Here is a 17,265-nt window from a genome sequence, read left to right as displayed (position 1 = left end):
TGCATTCAACAGATGGAGCATTTGCCTGTATCTGAGAAAAAAATCACAGTAAAAGCAGTAGCGCGGTGGAGGCTGACATTTATATACTCATACGTTAAAGATTACCCTGCTCTACCCTCCATTTGGGATAATTTCCGCGGTTTTTACAGCTCAGGAGCTGAGATCTAGAAGGCAGGAGAGCCCGGCACGGACACCGGTCCCCGTGCACGCAGGGAGGGCAGGGGGTGCGATGAAGAGACGCCCCCCCCCCTCCGCCCCGGCCAGTGCGCGCTGCTCCGCGCCCGCGCCGCGCCGCCTCCCGCTTCGGGTGCCCTGCGTGCTTTACTGGGTCTGGAGCTCTGGATGCTGCTCAGGGAGCCTGTCCTTTGCTGGTCGTGGAGGAAAGATGTCTATTGTGAAAAGCAACCGGGAAAAGTACATGTTAGGAGCAGCGCCCCTTAAAAGCGTGCACTCTCTCGCACCCGTAGCTGATGCCTCACGGCAAGCGCTCCGCAGAAGTAACAGCGAGTCTCGCCGAGTCGGGTATCACAATCTTTTGCGCATCTATTAAAAATCCCTCACAACTGACTTCTTTCCCGTTATCTTTCTCCATATCTCTCACAGCCTTTCCCCTCCCCTCGCCCCGCTACCCGTGCCCGATGTAACCACCCCTGCCCATGCACGATGCCAGACCCCCCTGCCCAGCCCCGGTTTGACACCCCTGTCCCTGCGCGGTGTCACACCCCTGCCCGTGACCGGTGTGCGGGTCTCTCCCCGTTTTTCCCCTCGCTGTAGGGACAGGTAGAACAGATGACACACTAAGCGCATCGGACGGCGGCCGCACCAGGACCGCAGCGCTGCGCGCGGCCGTGGGCGCGGCCCTTTCCCGCCCCTGATGCAGCTCAGAGCGCGCGGCAGCGGTCCGAGCAACTGCAGTAACTTTTTTTTTCTTTAATAATAATAATAAAAAAAATATATGTCGGGGCTTTTCCAGCTCAGAGGATAGTTCCCATTCGGGAGAAGCCCGTTCCGCCCGCGCCCCGCGGCGGTGGGTGCGGGGGTTCGCTGCGCGCCCCGCGGGGCTCCGCATGCGTCAGGCAGTGAGTGGCGTCAGCGCTGGCGGGCGCGGAGCGGTGGGGAGGGGGCAGCCGGAGCCTGGGGGGGGGGGGGGGGGGGGGGGGGGAGGAGGGACGGAGCTTCATCAGGAGGCGATGGCGGCACCGCCGTGACATCACCCCGTGGCTTATATAGTTGAGGAAGGGTCCGGGTCCCCCGCCTGGTGCAGCCGCCCGCCAGCGCGCGTGCTGAGGGCGCGGAGCGGCGGGGTCTCTCTCTGTCTCTCTCTCTCTCTCTCTCTCCGTCTCTCCCCAGGATTTATGGACTTTACTTTCTAGAGGGCGGCGCGGCAAGGATGAGAGCCCAGCTGGTGTGCGTGGTGCTGCTGGCCTTGGCCTCCTGCAGCCTCTGCTCAGGTAAGCTCCCGCCGGCGCCCCGCAGCGCCGGGCTCCGCACCGCCCGCCGCCGCCGCTCCCCGAGGTGCCTGTGGCCGGCAGGCGCCGAGCCGCGCCCGGACCCTTGAGGCGGGCTGGAAGGAAGGAGGCGAGGTCGCCTCGGGCTGCCGCGGCTCTGCTGTAGCCGGTAGGCGCCACGGAGCTGGCCCGCCAACGGGCTCTGGCCAGCACCGTGTCCTGTCCCGCTCCCGTAACTTCCTCCGTCTGTGCACACCGTGCCTGCCTCAGCGCCCGCACCGCGGCCGTGCGTGCAGAATAGTTACTGGCAACGTACATCGGTGTAGACCATGCTTGATTATGCTGCCTCCTGTGTGATCTGTTGAATACCGTGCATTTCCAAACTGTGATAGAAATTGTCATTTCTGGAACTCATGTGAATAGCTGCCATAATCCAAATCCGCATGAATTGATGTGCAGTTCAGCCACTTTTTGTGGCCACTTTTTTTAGCCACTTTCAGTAACAGAAATAAAATTTTAGTATTCTGGGGAAAAAATGCTAGCAACCGATCTGAAATTGTGGCAAAAAAATGCTGAATCAGGTGCAGATCACACGATACGATGGTTAATGTAAATGCATTTCTACTCCAAGAGCAGTTGCTTTAGAAACCTAAAACCCCAAGAACCATATATTAAAGTACAATGCCTGATCCTTTGGAAAGCGACACAGCTAAGTGTGTGCCATTTATGCCCTATGTTTATGACCAAAGATAGGTATGATGGTGATTAATCCAGTGTACACACAGAAACATGAGGCAGAATAGGCTTCAAAATGCAATCTTAATTAACTTGCAAATTGCTTTAATTTTTAACTTCATAAAAGGAGTAAATTTTCGAGTAGCTTCATTTTTCAACTTAAGTATTCAGGAGGACTCAGAATTCCTAATTCTCACTTTAGATGAAAGTTTCCTACTTGTGTTTCACTGCAGAAGAGAAATGTAACACACATAATACCTGCATTTTATCACCATTTGAATATAATCGTTCTATATATTATTATAAAGAAGTGGTGATCTTAGTGACAAGGCTGAACATCTGTTACTGTCTCCCCATATATTTGAAGCTTTTTAAGCAAATACATGACTAGTATTTTTGGTGAGGCAGTTTCAAATTCAGCTGTTCGCAGAGTCTGAATGACAGCTCACTAAAGTAAAAAAACCTCAGTGGAAATTAGAATAGGCTCATAAAAAAACCACAAACAAAATTGTATGTGCAACTGACATGATGGTTTATTTGTTTGAAAATCTGAAGTTATATTTAAGTGAGAAATGACATGGAGAAGCCTGTGTGGAAGGGCCAAATCAGTTTTAACTTACATGAACAGTTAGGTCATGAGGAAGGTGATCATTCATTTTAATTTTCTTCTGAAAATGTTTGCCCTCAGGGGAAAGCGTGTACCTGTAGAATGTAACTGTTCTTGTAGAATGTGCATATATGAATAGAAGCTATATTTCTTGTCAATAAGAAGTGAATCAAGAGGACATCAAACTGTGTGAATTTCCCTCTCATTTGAACAATAATGTATAACCAGACTTTTTATACATTGCTTTCTGAGCATCTGCTCTTTTTATGCTTTTATTCTTCATCTGTCTCTTTCACTTCTGAATTACCTGGATGTGCTCCCTTCTCCTCCTCCTCACCCTGCTTTATTCCTCGCTCAAGGAATCTTGATGAACCTCCTAAATAATGTTCTCCAGACTTCTCAATCAAAAGTTCCTTAATACCTACCGATCTTCACAGGTGCAGCTGTCTTCCAACCTCCGTGGTGTGGAGGCTATCTTCCATTCTTTATAGAATATAAAAACCAGGTGCTAACCAGACACAAGTCCTTTCATTGTCCTCAGCTGGATTGACCCAGGACACCAGAAATCATGATGCTGTCATAGAATCTTAGAATCATAAAATCATTTAGGTTGGAAAATACCTTTGAGATCATAAAGTCCAAGCATTAAGCCAGGACTGACAAGTCCATCACTAAACCATGTCCCTAAGCATCGCATCTACATGGTTTTTAAATACTTCCAAGGATGGTGATTCCACCACCTCCCTGGACAGCCTGTTCCTATGCTTGACCACCCTTTCAGTGATGATTTTTTTCCTAATATTGAATGTAGACCTCCCCTGGCATAGCTTGAGGCCATTTCCTTTTGTTCTGTCACTAGTTATCTGGGAGAAGAGACCTACCCCCACCTCACTACAACCAACTTTCAGGTAGTTGTAGAGAGCAATAAGCACACCCCACACCCCGCCTGAGCCTTCTCCTCTCCAGGCTAAACAATCCCAGTTCCCTCAGCCACTCCTCATAAGACTTGTGCTCCAGACCCTTCACCAGCTTCACTGCCATTCCCTGGACATGCTCCAGCACCTCCATGTCTGCCTTCTAAGTGAGGGGCCCAAAACTGAACGCAGTATTCAAGGTGTGGCCTCACCAATGCTGAGTACAGGGGGACAGTTTCTCCCCTGGTCCTGCTGGCCACACTGTCTTGGATACAAGCCGGGATGCTGTTGGCCTTCTTGGCCACCTGGGCACACTGCTGGCTCATGTTCAGCCGGCTGTCAGCCAGCACCCCCAGGCCCTTTTCCACCAGGCAGCTTCCCCAAGCCTGTAGCATTGTGTGGGGTCATTGTGACCCAAGTGCAGGACCTGGCATTCTCCTTGATCCTCATACAATTGGCCTCTGCCTGTCAGTCCCTGTGTCACGTGTGCTGCTCACCCATTCACAGCAGCTGCTGCTATCACTTGTAGAAATTCAGCTGAGGTGATGTTTTGCTGCCAGCAGAACTTTGGCTAACAGTAAAATGGTTAAGAGATTAGGTAACACTGACAGCCAGTAGTGCTGAAAGGGCTGGAAGTCATTAGGTTGGAGATTGGTTGCTAGTGACTTGCTGTAATACTGATCTACAAACCAGTCTTAATATTTTCAGTAACAACATCAGTGCAAAAAGTAAGAATGAATGAATGAATGTAGTGTGCTGGTAATGCAGAGGTGAACAGGAACATCAATACAGAGGAAGATCAGCATAACAGAGAAGGTTTTGCTGAGTTGCGTAATAGAAACGAGAAGCAGTGCAACAGTACAAGATGTGATAGCTTAGGAAATAGAATTTCCTATTAAAAGCTCCTTTTAACAGAAGCACAGCTGTTGGAAATGTCTGAGGAGATAAAAGACTTGGTCAGAATATCTGACCTCATTTTTTTATGAGATACTAAAGTTTTTCAGCCATGAAAGACAAAGAAAATAAAAAAAGTGTAGGACAGCTACTTCCTGTAGCTAATGGTAAGCATTAAGGTAGTTAAGTATAGAGGCTTCTGATCCGAACTGTACTGTGCTGTGCTGTCTTGAGATCACATCAGGCACAGAGGACGGCCACTCTGATAACTTGGGGAATACAAGGCTATTACAAGAGAGGAGAATAGATGAGAGTCTAATAGCTCTGGGCATAGCCTTTCAGTGAAGTATTTATGGGATTTCCAGGGGACTGGTTTATGTCCAAAAGACACAGTGATCCTGCATTGTTTGCTAATCACCATGTAATCACACCCTAAAAATCTAAGGTGGGAAGGGCTGTGGTTGCTCTCAAAAATACATGAGTTGGGTAAATATTACAAAAAGAAAGGTATAATTTATAGTGAAGGATACAAACCATTAATAAATCTGTAATTGGAAATAAATTAAGCCTGAAATCAGATGAAGGTGAATAACCATTGATAGTTTGGAAGAATTCCCCAAGAAGAAACACAGTGGTGGTGGTGGTGAGATCTTGTTATTAAGATTGAACATGATTGATTTTTAAGAGCATTATAATGGTTGGCTTCCTGTGCTAGCAGAAATCTATGACAGATTAGCACATATTTTTATAAATGATCCCTGACAGTCTCATGTTCTGTGAAAAGCAGTGATACATGGTGATGATCCCTGAAATGAAGGCATAGGCGGAATCTATCCACAGATTCTGTGGCAGGGTGTTACATGCCAACAGCATTGATTATTTTAATGGAAGTGAGATGTGAGAGATGACTTATATGAATGTGGAATAAATTCTGGGTTAAGCGTATTGTTTGGCTTCAGACTGGTGGTATTCCAGAAAAGCTAAAAGCCATGTAGAACTCTGTTTTGCCTGAAGACCTAACCGACTTCTGTATGTATGTTACCCTTGAGCTGTGATTGCTGCTACTTTTTCAATACACCAGATCTTCCTTGCGATTCTGTTCAGCACAAAGCAGAAACATTTGTGGCTGTTTCCTCTTTCTACAGGTATTTTTACCCCATGCACCAAATCACAGGCTTTGCAAGTCTGCTGAGCTATCAAAGGTCAATTAAATTAGTAAGGAAAATCCTAAGAACTTTCAGTCAGAATGCTTCCTTTTCGTGTATGCATTGTTAAGAGCTTGTATCACAAACAGTTCAAGCTCGGTTCCCTCATATCAGTAAAAATATTTTTAATTTAGCCAAAAATAATTAAGACTAAATCTTGTAAAGTAATCATAACTGGCATGCACCTAAATACTTGGCTGCTGCTTAAATAAATATTCCTTGAAAATAAATATCCAAAACCTTTTTCCAAAGTAATCAGAGGTGACAAATAGAGATTATGAAAATCATACTGATTTTGAATGAAGAACATTGCAGCAGGTTTGTTTACTGGGAGGGCTGTAGATTAGTGGGCCTGTCTACCAGAGAATGGAGATCAATGAATCATTTCATTCACTTTGGTAAACTTGATCATGCTTTAAAAATGTGGTGTGTTTCTATTTTATCATAATGTTGCAGTTACCTGAAGACTCTTCACAGTCCTAGATTATTTTGCTGTGTTTTTGTCTAAGTAGTTTGGGTTTTGTTTATTTTTCAAAATTAGTTCACATTTCGAAATTCTTTATGCTGAATTGAAATGTCCATGATTTCTGATGAAATAAAAAACAGATGTTTCTGGTTTGTTCACAGATTCAGAAGAGGAAATGAAAGCATTAGAAGCAGATTTATTGACCAATATGTACACATCAAAGGTAATTATTTTTCCTCTTTTAGCTGACAGGTAGGGAGCAAATGAATTCTCATTAGAAACTCAGAAGTCTTTGCACAAAGTAATAACCTATGGTCTAGACCAAAAAGTTCAGTGCTAGACATTACTTTGGTGCGAGATTTTTTTCAGTTCAAAGGAAATTTTAAGGTGTTGATGTGGCACACTGAAAGTGCTCCTCACTCGTAACACTGGTACTTCCATTAAACTGTCAAAACTGTGTTATGTGCAGAGATGTAAAATTTATATAAGGAAATGTGTTTCCAATAGGATTATGCCTGATGAAAGCTAAATTAACCTTTTGAGTCAAACCTGTAAGTGTTATTTTTATGCAGAACTTTTTCTATGTGCTTATGAACTTAAAGTCATAAAGCAAAACCTGAAAATACATATGCTGATTTTGGTTTAGGAATTTAATCGTAGTGTCAGTACAGGAACATGGGGACATGACCATGAAAATATTAATCTGATAAATGACACTTCCTTGACAAGTTGCCAGACTGTGAGCAATGTACATGTTATGTAATACAAATAGACAAAAATTCAGTTCCAATCTCATATTGACAAGGTGAAGCAGAAGTGTTGCACATATGTGTTGAATAAGTTGATAAGCAAACGCTTTCTCAACACGCTTATTTTCCATGAACGATCCAAGAAATATATATGTCTAATATTTCTTCACCAACATATTAAAGAACAAACCCTGAAACAAGTGTCATGGGCTTAAAGTTGAATGTTTTAATTCTTTGCTGTAATGAAGTTCAAATGGTGCTGAAATTCAATGGAAAATAAAACGAGAAATGAAAAATTTCCCCCCAAAAAGAATTTAATAAGCCAATGACTAGTTGAAGCTTAAGGACAAAATCTGTCTGGAACACTTCTGTATTTACTGTATTTACTTACATGTGAGCTTTTTCACAGGATCCTTTTAATAGAATAAGAATAAGAAATGAGGCCAGAAAATACATTGTTTTGATCTGGTCTGGCAGTTCTTTGGTTCCCATGTTCTTTACTGGCACGGTAATTACCTTAGATGCCAAATAAACCTGTTTGCTACTTGCTTCTCTAAGGTACAGAAAGATTTAACAGATATTATTTTCCTGAGACAAATTTAAATGTAAGAGGCTGACAAAAATAGTTCTTTCTCTGTGTGGTAAAGCACCGTATGCCCTGGGAGGAAGCCCTGCAGCTATTGGTATTTCTGCTACTGACTTTAGTGGAACTGTCAACCTAATTTCCTTCTTTTCCTCCCTCGGCACAGAGCACAATCTCAGGTAACTAAAAATGCACAAATACAGTGCACCAGTTGATAATGTAATGATGCTGGCCGTAATACCCTTATTTGTTCTTTTAGATCATGTAGCTTGCTATTCAGTTTCCTTATGGCATGTAACATTATACTGCCTTAAATCACCATCTAAAATTCATTAGTTCAATATATATTGTCTCTTGACATCAAAGTAAGGCATGGTGGAACCACTAAAAAGTGTTCATAAATGCTTCTACAAGAGGCACACCATTATTCCATTCATTACTGAAATGACTTTTTTTTTCTGTTGTCCTTTGCTAGCTTTTAACACTCATTAAAACAGAAGTATGGTTCTGGTGTGAGAGACAAATTTGAGGATGATATGTGTAATAACTGTCCTCTGTTGTGCCTGAGATCTGCTTCCAGTTAAGGGCAATTACTGTTAAATTGCATTAACCCTCTTTGACACTGACCTGGTAATAAGAAGCACGAGAAATCCAGACAATTTAAATAGCATTAAGATGGGGGAAAAAAAGAAAAAGAAATACGCAAAAAATTATTTATGAAAGCTCAGATCTAAAAATGCAGCAAAGTGGATTATCACTTGTGGTTCTAGTATTTGACAGAAAAAAATCTTCCTAAGTAGGCACTTGCAAGAATTGTATCAAAACTACAACTAGGGTTTAAGCACATACCTTTTACAACATTCAGTAGTCTATTCAATATTATGGAAAGGGTGACCATATGCTATTGACTTCACAGACTACTGTCTGGTGCCTACTGGCCCTTTTCAAACTGCTCTTTAAAGTCACCTATATGCTGAATCACTCTCCATCTTTAAAGTATGTCTGCCCTTATTAAAACCTCTCTCCAACATTTAATACAGTTTATGACCCTTCCCTGCTGTTACATCTCAAAGAAGATACAGGCATCAAACAAGTCCCTAAAATGCTTTATTTGTCTTTTCTCTAAGATGAAATCCAAAGAGCCATTTGGAAGATCTGGTAAGACAACACAACCTTCAATGTCACCAAATGCCATCAGTTATCTGCTGTCTTTCTTTTGTATCAACTAGATAGCTCTGTTCCCAGCTTCCCACATGCTTGCCTGAAACCCACTTGCATGAAGACTATGAACGCAAACAAGTTTAATACATGTTAGTTAAAGAAAAAAAAAAAGTGTTAAAAAAAGTCTTTCCTTGAAGAATATATTACCACTGGAATGTACTCCACCTTTGGGGATCCTCACTCACATCAGTTTTCTGAAGTCTTGTACCTTCCAGCTTTTTATTGTTCTAGGATGCCAATTGCTGACACTATGTGCCCAGACAATTTAGCCTCCTTGTCAGAAGCAGACAAGGTTACAGCTGCCTAGGAATTACTGACTTCCTGACTCAGTAATGACATAAAAATTCATTACATTTACATTACATTAGTATACACCATGGAAGAACTTCCACTGCAACAGAATTCAATGCCATATCTGCTTAAAGACAGAGAGTATTTTTATTATCTCTGTAGTTACATTCTGAGCAAAATTCAACTACCGTTTTGAAAGTGAACCATAGAGATCCTGCATTACCTTAGGTTTTACTTGGCTATACATTTGTTTTCCATCTACTTTCACTGGAGAAAGACAAGAATATAAAAAGCAGAGAACTGAACTTTTTCTAAAAAAATAATAGCATTTGTGAGGTATGCATTATAACATAAGAATTATCTTAAACAGATTATCAGGGGTATCATACATTCAACCAAAAATGGAAAGAAGATAGCATATGCAATATAAACTGGGATTCTCTTTAATCTTTCACAGGACAAGCCTGTTGTCAAAGAAGGAAATATTCTCAACCTCATTTCAGTTTCTTAGATGATTTAAAATTCTCTTTCAAGATATATGAGGTGTGGGGAACCATATATCTAAGTCTTATTTCAGAAGCATGTTCAACAATGGAAATGCATACATCATAGTCACTTCAGCACTTATAACTTCTGAATTCTGATTCAGACTGCAGTCTCTTTTGTTTCTTCAGATAATTTCCAGATATTTTTCAAGTTGATTTAAAAAAAAAAAAAATATTTCCGTCTTGGCAGTCCTTGATCTCTTGTGTAGGTGTTTTCCAAAACATGTCTTGAGCAACCGTAGCTGATAATTGCTTAGACCTGTGTGGAAAACATATCACACATTAGAAATGCACCTGAACATTTGGGTTAAGGTCATCTTAAACTCTTTTTTTCATGTGTTTGTTTAGGATAACTACTTCAGAGATTTCCCATAACGCATAAGCCAAAGCTGTTTGATTATAATGCTTGCTGTAATAGTGAAGTAGAGCAGAAAAGTAACAGGACTGCTCTATTTAGTGACTGGACATGACCTGGAGAGCTGCATGTTCAGTTAAAAAAATTATTTCACTTTTGACTGAAGTTCTTGATGCTTTATAGTCTCATTCTGTGAGCTGGCAGCAGTGTAATTCCGAAGCAGGTGTACCCAAGTAAAAATACTTTCTGGTGATATATGTGTGACATTAATGGAATTAGACTCCCTTAACAAACTAATCATGCTTGCAGAAAGCATGGCAAAATTTCCGCCCCCCCCCCCCCCCCCCCCCCCCCCTCTTTAAGTAGCAGATAAACCCAATTTCACCTACTGAAGTCTGCTATTGAAGTATTTTACTAATATACAGAGGAAAGTTCCTTTAAATATAGACATGGATTGGGCTAGCATAAAGGAGTAACTTTAGATCAAAAAGATTCTATAAATTATGCAGGAAGACATAACAAATTTCCCTGTCCTTTCCTTTTCTATTCTGTTCCCATCCACTGGAATATTTTTGGGTTTTTTTAACATAGAACTCTCACTTGCTCATGTAGCACTTCCCCTAGATTTTATACTTAATTGCAATTTAGCTATTGTAGTGTTAGCTCGCATTTCTTTTGTATGCCCAGGAGAGAGAAGTGCGCTGGAAAAGCCTCCTCGTTTGTCATGGAAAGCTCCATATTTTTGTATTTCACTAATACTTTAAAACAGACCAAAGACAATTTTGAAATCGCAGTGGACACTTGCTCTTTTTGCTAGTTTAACTTCTGTTAATTAAATTAGATGTTCTGCAAAGAGGTTGATTTTTGTTTTGAATCTTTCACATCTTTTCAAATAATTCGAGAGACTAATTAGGGCACCTAGATGGGACAACAGATGAGCTCCAAGTAAACAATGCAGAACCAATTTCAAGCTTCTGAATAAAACGGAGATTTGTATTCTTGGCCTCAAAACCAAATACTATTTTTTTTCCCCTCCCTGAGCCCTGTGGGGAATCTGAGAACACATGGTGGTTTTATTAAAGGGCTAAATTATTCTAATTTTGAAAGGTATGCATATATCAGATGTATATTGGAGTAATGATTAGGGCCAAAAGGGAGTATTTTCTAATGCTAATAGTGATGCTGGCTTTTCTTGTTTTCCTCACTGCTCTCCATTTTCTTTATTTTTCCTCAAAAAATAGTAAAGTGTTGTGATTATGCATAAATCTTGCACACAATGCCCCTTTGTTAGGAAGGTGCTTTAAAGAAACAACAGTATGTGACTACCTAATGTTCAGCTAAGCAAGCACTGCATCCACACTCTTAAATAATGCTGTCACTATGTAAAAGGCAATGTCTGTGTTAATGTATTACCTATATTTAACTTCATACATCCAGAAAAAGAAGCAACTACATTTCAGTTCACAGGTGAAGTGTAATCCTAATGTGCATAGCAAGGAAGCCCTTGCCAGTAATAAACAGGAATTTGCTGTTTGGCTTTTGATTGGAGATTGTTGTGTCACCAGTTCTGGTTTAAGGAAACTGATTTCTATACTCACTACTAAAAGGAACACAATTTGAAAGAAATCATTAATGGTGGGAGAACCAAGAAAGCAGCAAAGACGTGAAAAGCACTGAATGAAGTAGGAATTAGGTTTTTCACTTACTTTTTTCTATCAATAATCAAAACTAAAGAAGACTACTACCACAACTGCTTGGAAAAAACAGTACCAGTAGAAAAGTAAAAACTATATTTCTCAACATTCTTGAAAAGGGTTTAAAAGTCAAATAGCTCCTAAATAATGCAAGATACTGAAGGAAGCAAAATTCGAGACAAACCATGGTGAAATTTCTCTATTTCTGTAACATCTCTGAACAAGTCCATTGTAAGCCACTGAAATACAGTTGGTCTGAGTTTTTCAGTCCAGTTACCAAACCAGGAATATGTTTTTTACACAGCTTCGTTTTATCTTTGCTCCATCTTCATCTAAGCCCTTAGACTTCTGATTCATATCTCCTAGGCTCATGACTCTCCAGCATCCAGAAGTCCTGGGGTTTACAGATTCCATAACTTCAGACCCAGCCTCATCAGACAGCTTGCCCTGAAGCAGGAACTCTGTTCCTTTTCTCAGGGAATTTTGAAATGACTGGTATTTGTTCTGAACTAGGGAGGAGCATCTAGTTAACCACAGGCATCCACCTTGGATTCCAGTACTGTGAATTTATCTAGTGGGTTTGACTCATTGTCCTGATTTACACCTGTGAACTTATATTATATTAATTTCCTTCTGTGTTTTTGTTTGCACCTGTGCAGAATGACTATGAAATGCTACCATTCTGGTTTGGTAGCAGTTTAGTTTTTCATTGTGTATATCTACCGGGGGGGTAAGGCTGTGGGGAAGCATACTCGGTGTGTTTAATGAATGAGTTGTCCTAATTGTAGCACTCTCTAATTATTGTCTAAAAGTTGAGCAGATGAAAAGTACTTCAAACACACAAACTTGTTCCTACCAAAATGTTTGAATGTCATACATTATTACTAAAAAACCCCAAAAGTTGCAACATATTAAATAGTGGGTATTTGTATTTTTAGATTAACAGAGCAAAACTTCCGTACTGGAAAACGACCCTGCTAAATGTCTGCAATCTTGTCAACAACATAAACAACCAAGTGGGGGAAACAGTAGAGGTAGATGAAGATGATCTTGTTTCAGGAAGACAGTTTCCTGCTGCTCTGGATGGCTTCAACTTGGAAGCAATGCTGACAGTGTATCAACTCCAAAAAGTTTGCCACAGCAGAGCCTTTCAGCATTGGGAGGTAAACCAGTCACAAATACATATTTCAACTGCTAGTAAACTCTCAGACTGTAGTGGTGTTTTAAAATCCATATGCATTTGACCCCCTTCACATTGTCTGGGCTTTCCTTCCCTTTTTTATATTCTCTAACACCTCTAATATGTCTCTTATTGAGAGAGTTGTGAATTAATGTACCTTCTGATGGGCTGAGTGGTTTTTGTAACGACTCATGGATAAATGAGAACTATTCTTAACTACATACTTTCTTCACTTTTTGTAGACATTCCAAGGAACCAAACACATGAACGTAAGCTCTATGCCAGAACACAAAATTAATATCTGCTTAACAGATGTGAAGTTACTGCAGATTTATTAAGGCATAACTAAATGTAGACAGTTTCTGAAAACCCTTATAAGGCCATAAGGCAAACTAGGTTCAAAATGCATGGACACATGCCCACGTGTACATGTAATTTTGCCAGGTACTGTGGGCTTCTTGCCATTTCTAGGAAACCGGTAGCAAGGGTTTTCACTTGCTTTTCACTTCCCCACACCTAAAGAGGGCCCTGGAAGTTGACATTGTAATTGTATGAGGATTGCTGTTCTTAAATAACGATTGTTTATAGTCCATTTGTGATATTTGTCTCAGTGCAGGGATCACCCAGAGGCACACTGGGCACGATCCACTTGTGTTATATATTACAATAAAAGCTGTTTTGTGTAGTGAAAAAAGATCTTGGTGTCACTACCCACTTTCCAACAAACAACAGCTGCTATCGCAGGTTCATGGACAGTCTGGCTGAATCTTGATCCTCTTTTGTTTGCTGAATCACAGCTCTGAACTTGCAGGCTTATTCTCAGTCCTTCATATTAGCTGGGATAGTCCTTACAAAAGGTTGCAACATCTTTGAGAACCGGAGTTTTCTGAGAACTCTCTCCATCAGTACATTTATTGCTGAAAAGGAGCTACCATAGAACTGACTATATGCAATAGCCCATATAACTTAATCACAGTTCTTTGCTTTGCAATTGCGTCACCTCTTGTGGTGATTTGGACTCTTCACTCCTAACAGTACTTCATGTGAAATTAAAAAAAAAAAAAAAAATCCCTCTCTTAGCTTAGGAATACGCTTATGCAGTGCAGAGGTTTATAAGATGCAGTAAAAGAATAAAGAATAAAGCCAGAGGGAGAAGGATTGAAGAAGGTCTGAAATAATTTATGTAATGAAAGAAGTTCTTGTGATCTTATTCATCCAGGATTGACTCCAAAGTCTGTTGAAACCATGAGAGTCTTTCCATTCATTTCAATAGAATTTAGATGAGCACTCATTTATTATAAGTAATTAACTGAGTAACAGATTTTGATTACTTAGGAAAATACTGAGGTGAGTATAAAAACATTTTCAGTTTAATGCCTTTCATCCAGACATTAAGACTGTACTTGACCATGGAAGGACATTGTGAGAGACTGGATGAAATCTTAACATATAAACCAAGGAGAAATCTGAACAAAACACTTCAAAAACTTCAAGGAAAACTCAAAACACAGTTATATAAGAAATTTTGATTGACAAAATTTTGGCTTTCTTCTGCTCTATTTAATTTTTTATTTATTTGTTACACATTTAAATTTTTTAGCTGTAGGAAGTTGCAGATAAAAATACTGCTTAAAAGCTGAAACCAGCAAGCAGTGGGTGTTTTAGGAGGTGTTTAGTCTAAATGAGTGATTACAGAGTGTCAATCATTAGGAAGTTTTCAGTCAATTTGAGCTTTACTTCCAGGAGAACATACCAGCCTTTCTCTCTAGTCAAAACCAATGTTCTCATTTGTTTCAGTGGAATTTAAACAACACTTCCATAGGATTCATCTCATCTTTAGCCTGATCTTAGTTTTGTGTCTTGAGTTTCAGGCTTCTTTTTTTTTTAACCTTCCTTTTTTGTGTTTTTTTAACCCTGCAACTATTATGGTAAAGGTTCTTCTTGGTGGCAGACGTTAAAGTTTTATAAAACTTTCTAGGAATTTATAATCTTCATTACCAAAAAAAGCTGATAATATTGTGTCTCTTCTTGCATCCTACAGTTACTTCTGCAAGATGCTTTTGATCTAGAGAACTCAAGCCAAGACAAGGAAATAATAAAAAGAAAAAATCCCTATATTCTGAAACGACAGCTACATGTGAACAAAGCTAGAAGACCATACATACTCAAGAGAAGTTCATATTACTGATGAAGCAGAAGAAAACAATGTGTATTTAGTTTATAGGTAACTGTGCATTATGGTTATCTTATTTAAATCTAAAATCATACTTGTGTGAAAATATACTATGGAAAATCATCAAGATGATAACATAACTGTGTCTTTTTTCAATTGCTGTTTCTTGATTGTGATTTTTTCCTACTTGAGATTAATTGGACCAATACATTTGCAAATAAATCTAGTTTTTAAGCATGATGTATTGTACCAAACTGAGATTTCAACATATTTCCAACAATATTGTAGTCTTTTCCTATTTTATAAAGCACACCAACATACACCAAGTAAATTGATATTGTCTATAAACCCTATTGAGAATCTTACAATTTCTTAATGCAACACTTCAAACATGTATATGGTTGCAAATTTTTGTATAATACACTAGTCAGGACTGCCACAGTATTTTATGTATTGGCCAGTTTAATTTATTAGGGATTTGATCTAAGGAAGGAAGGAGGGGAATACTACCAGCTAACTATTAAATGGCAGTTTCAAAATTCATATTTTAAATAGCCTGCTTGTAAATGAATGTTAAGTTCTTGACACCCTACTTTGCCATCGAAGAGTCATAATTTAATAAAACAATGCATAAATGAGACTTAACAAGATATGCTAGTGAGAGCAATCTCAGATGTGCTTCAGAGTCTTGTGTATCACCGACTAAATAAGGAAAACAGTTTATTAAATCAGTAAAAGAATTTACAGTGTTTACCTAATCTATGAATGCTCAGGAAAAAAAAAATAAAGACAAAAAATAAAAGCTGATTCAGGCTCTTGTGCTGTCATTCTTGAAGTGAAAATACTAACCCAGTTTACGAGAAACTTGGCAGAAATATTTGAAAGAGGAATTAGAACATCTTCAACTTAAAAATTAAAAGGCATTTCCTTTCCCTCCTTCTACAAATTCTTAATTACAACAGGCAGTTTTCAGGGGTAAAGACAGACTTGGAAGCTGATGCAAAGGGAAGCTCCCAACATGGAAAAAATTGTTTTCAAGCAATGAAGAGTCAGATGCCACCTGAAACTTAGACATTTTCTAGCTCTGTCTGTGATGTGTCCATGAGACTTGGGATCTCAAAGATCCTGGGTTCCAATCTAGAGGAAGACAGTCTGAAAGAGCTGAGGGTCACAACAACAGTCAGAGGGGTAGTCCAAGACCCATGAAGCCTGGATGTTAGACCAGGAGGCAAAAAAATGGGACAGACACTGCTTTTGAAAACCTACTTGTTTTCTGTTTGAGGTATTTACTCAAAGCAATGCTGTTCCAACCAATTGCAAGTCAAAAAGAACCCAAACCCACTCAGAGAATTCCCAAATGCACTCACATGTCAGATTTTCTGTCAATTATTATTAAAAATATACAGGGTTATGCACAGAAAAAAAAAACAAACCAACTATACCAACGGTTATACCAGATTTGTTACATGGGGAGGGACAGGGTTTTTTTTACAGTAAAATGTATTTTCATTATATTAAAGCTAATTATATTTCCTTTTCTCACTGCAAATGGTATTAAACAGTTTATTTACTCAAAAGCCACTAAATGCATGCACTTGCAAGATATAACTGAGCATACACTAATTACTGTAATAATCATTATGACTTGAATACAGAAAAGCACTTAAGCATATTTGGTCTCAGTGTTTTAAACACTTAATGCGCTTAAGGGCTTTGCTTAAATAAGGTTCTAGTAGACTCATAGCCTTTATTTTTTTATGAAACTGTCATAGAATTAGACTAGAGACATAGTATGCTCTCAAGTGGCTAAGAAACACTCCTCTTTCCAACAAACCTACAAACTCCCTGGTCCTATTATGGACTCTTCAAATTCTAAATTACATGTTGGTCTGAAATAACAGAGCAGAACAGAGTTTGTTCCAAAATTCACTGCTGGTGATATATGAGGAAAAAAGAAAAGAAACTTCAGATCACTATTTCATGGGGAACACAGAAGATTTAAGATAAAAAGAAACAAGTTGTCATGATATTTTTCTCTTGTGTTAAGTTTAAGAGTATAAAGAGTTTAAAAACATGTAGGGTAAGGAAATGTGGCTGTTATCTGATAGAGGATATTAAAATCTTCAAAACAGAAACACCCATCCATGTTTCATTTTGGATGTGATTGAGATATTCAGGATGATGTCAGAGGACCTCAAATGATGA

At 39.6% G+C, this 17,265-nt stretch overlaps 1 protein-coding gene and 1 long non-coding RNA gene across 2 annotated transcripts in view; one reads left to right on the top strand and one right to left on the bottom strand.

Annotated features, from left to right (window-relative positions):
• Positions 1 to 1,163: 1,163 nt before the first annotated feature.
• On the top strand, positions 1,164 to 15,844 carry NTS (neurotensin). Its single transcript, XM_037390322.1, has 4 exons — positions 1,164 to 1,451; positions 6,431 to 6,492; positions 12,646 to 12,870; positions 14,929 to 15,844. Exons 1-4 carry the CDS (start codon positions 1,391 to 1,393, stop codon positions 15,073 to 15,075), a joined length of 495 nt encoding a protein of 164 aa, XP_037246219.1. The 5' UTR covers positions 1,164 to 1,390; the 3' UTR covers positions 15,076 to 15,844.
• Positions 9,809 to 17,265, bottom strand: part of LOC119149255 — a 185,796-nt gene continuing 178,339 nt past the window's right edge. Inside the window, exon 3 of the long non-coding RNA XR_005104630.1 lies at positions 9,809 to 9,917. This is a non-coding gene — a long non-coding RNA (uncharacterized LOC119149255). The remainder of the gene's footprint in view (positions 9,918 to 17,265) is intronic.

The sequence above is a fragment of the Falco rusticolus genome, chromosome 5 (genome assembly GCF_015220075.1).
Source record: "Falco rusticolus isolate bFalRus1 chromosome 5, bFalRus1.pri, whole genome shotgun sequence".
Classification (NCBI taxonomy): domain Eukaryota; kingdom Metazoa; phylum Chordata; class Aves; order Falconiformes; family Falconidae; genus Falco; species Falco rusticolus.
The sequence above is the reverse complement of the archived record's forward strand: the minus strand, read 5'-3'. Positions and strand labels throughout refer to the sequence as shown.

Excerpts from the sequence above, each read along its gene's own strand:
- NTS (XM_037390322.1), top strand. The coding sequence starts at position 1,391 with ATGAGAGCCCAGCTGGTGTGCGTGGTGCTGCTGGCCTTGGCCTCCTGC. Across the intron at positions 1,452-6,430 it reads CTCCTGCAGCCTCTGCTCAG|ATTCAGAAGAGGAAATGAAA; the intron begins GTAAGCTCCCGC and ends GTTTGTTCACAG. Across the intron at positions 12,871-14,928 it reads GAGCCTTTCAGCATTGGGAG|TTACTTCTGCAAGATGCTTT; the intron begins GTAAACCAGTCA and ends TGCATCCTACAG.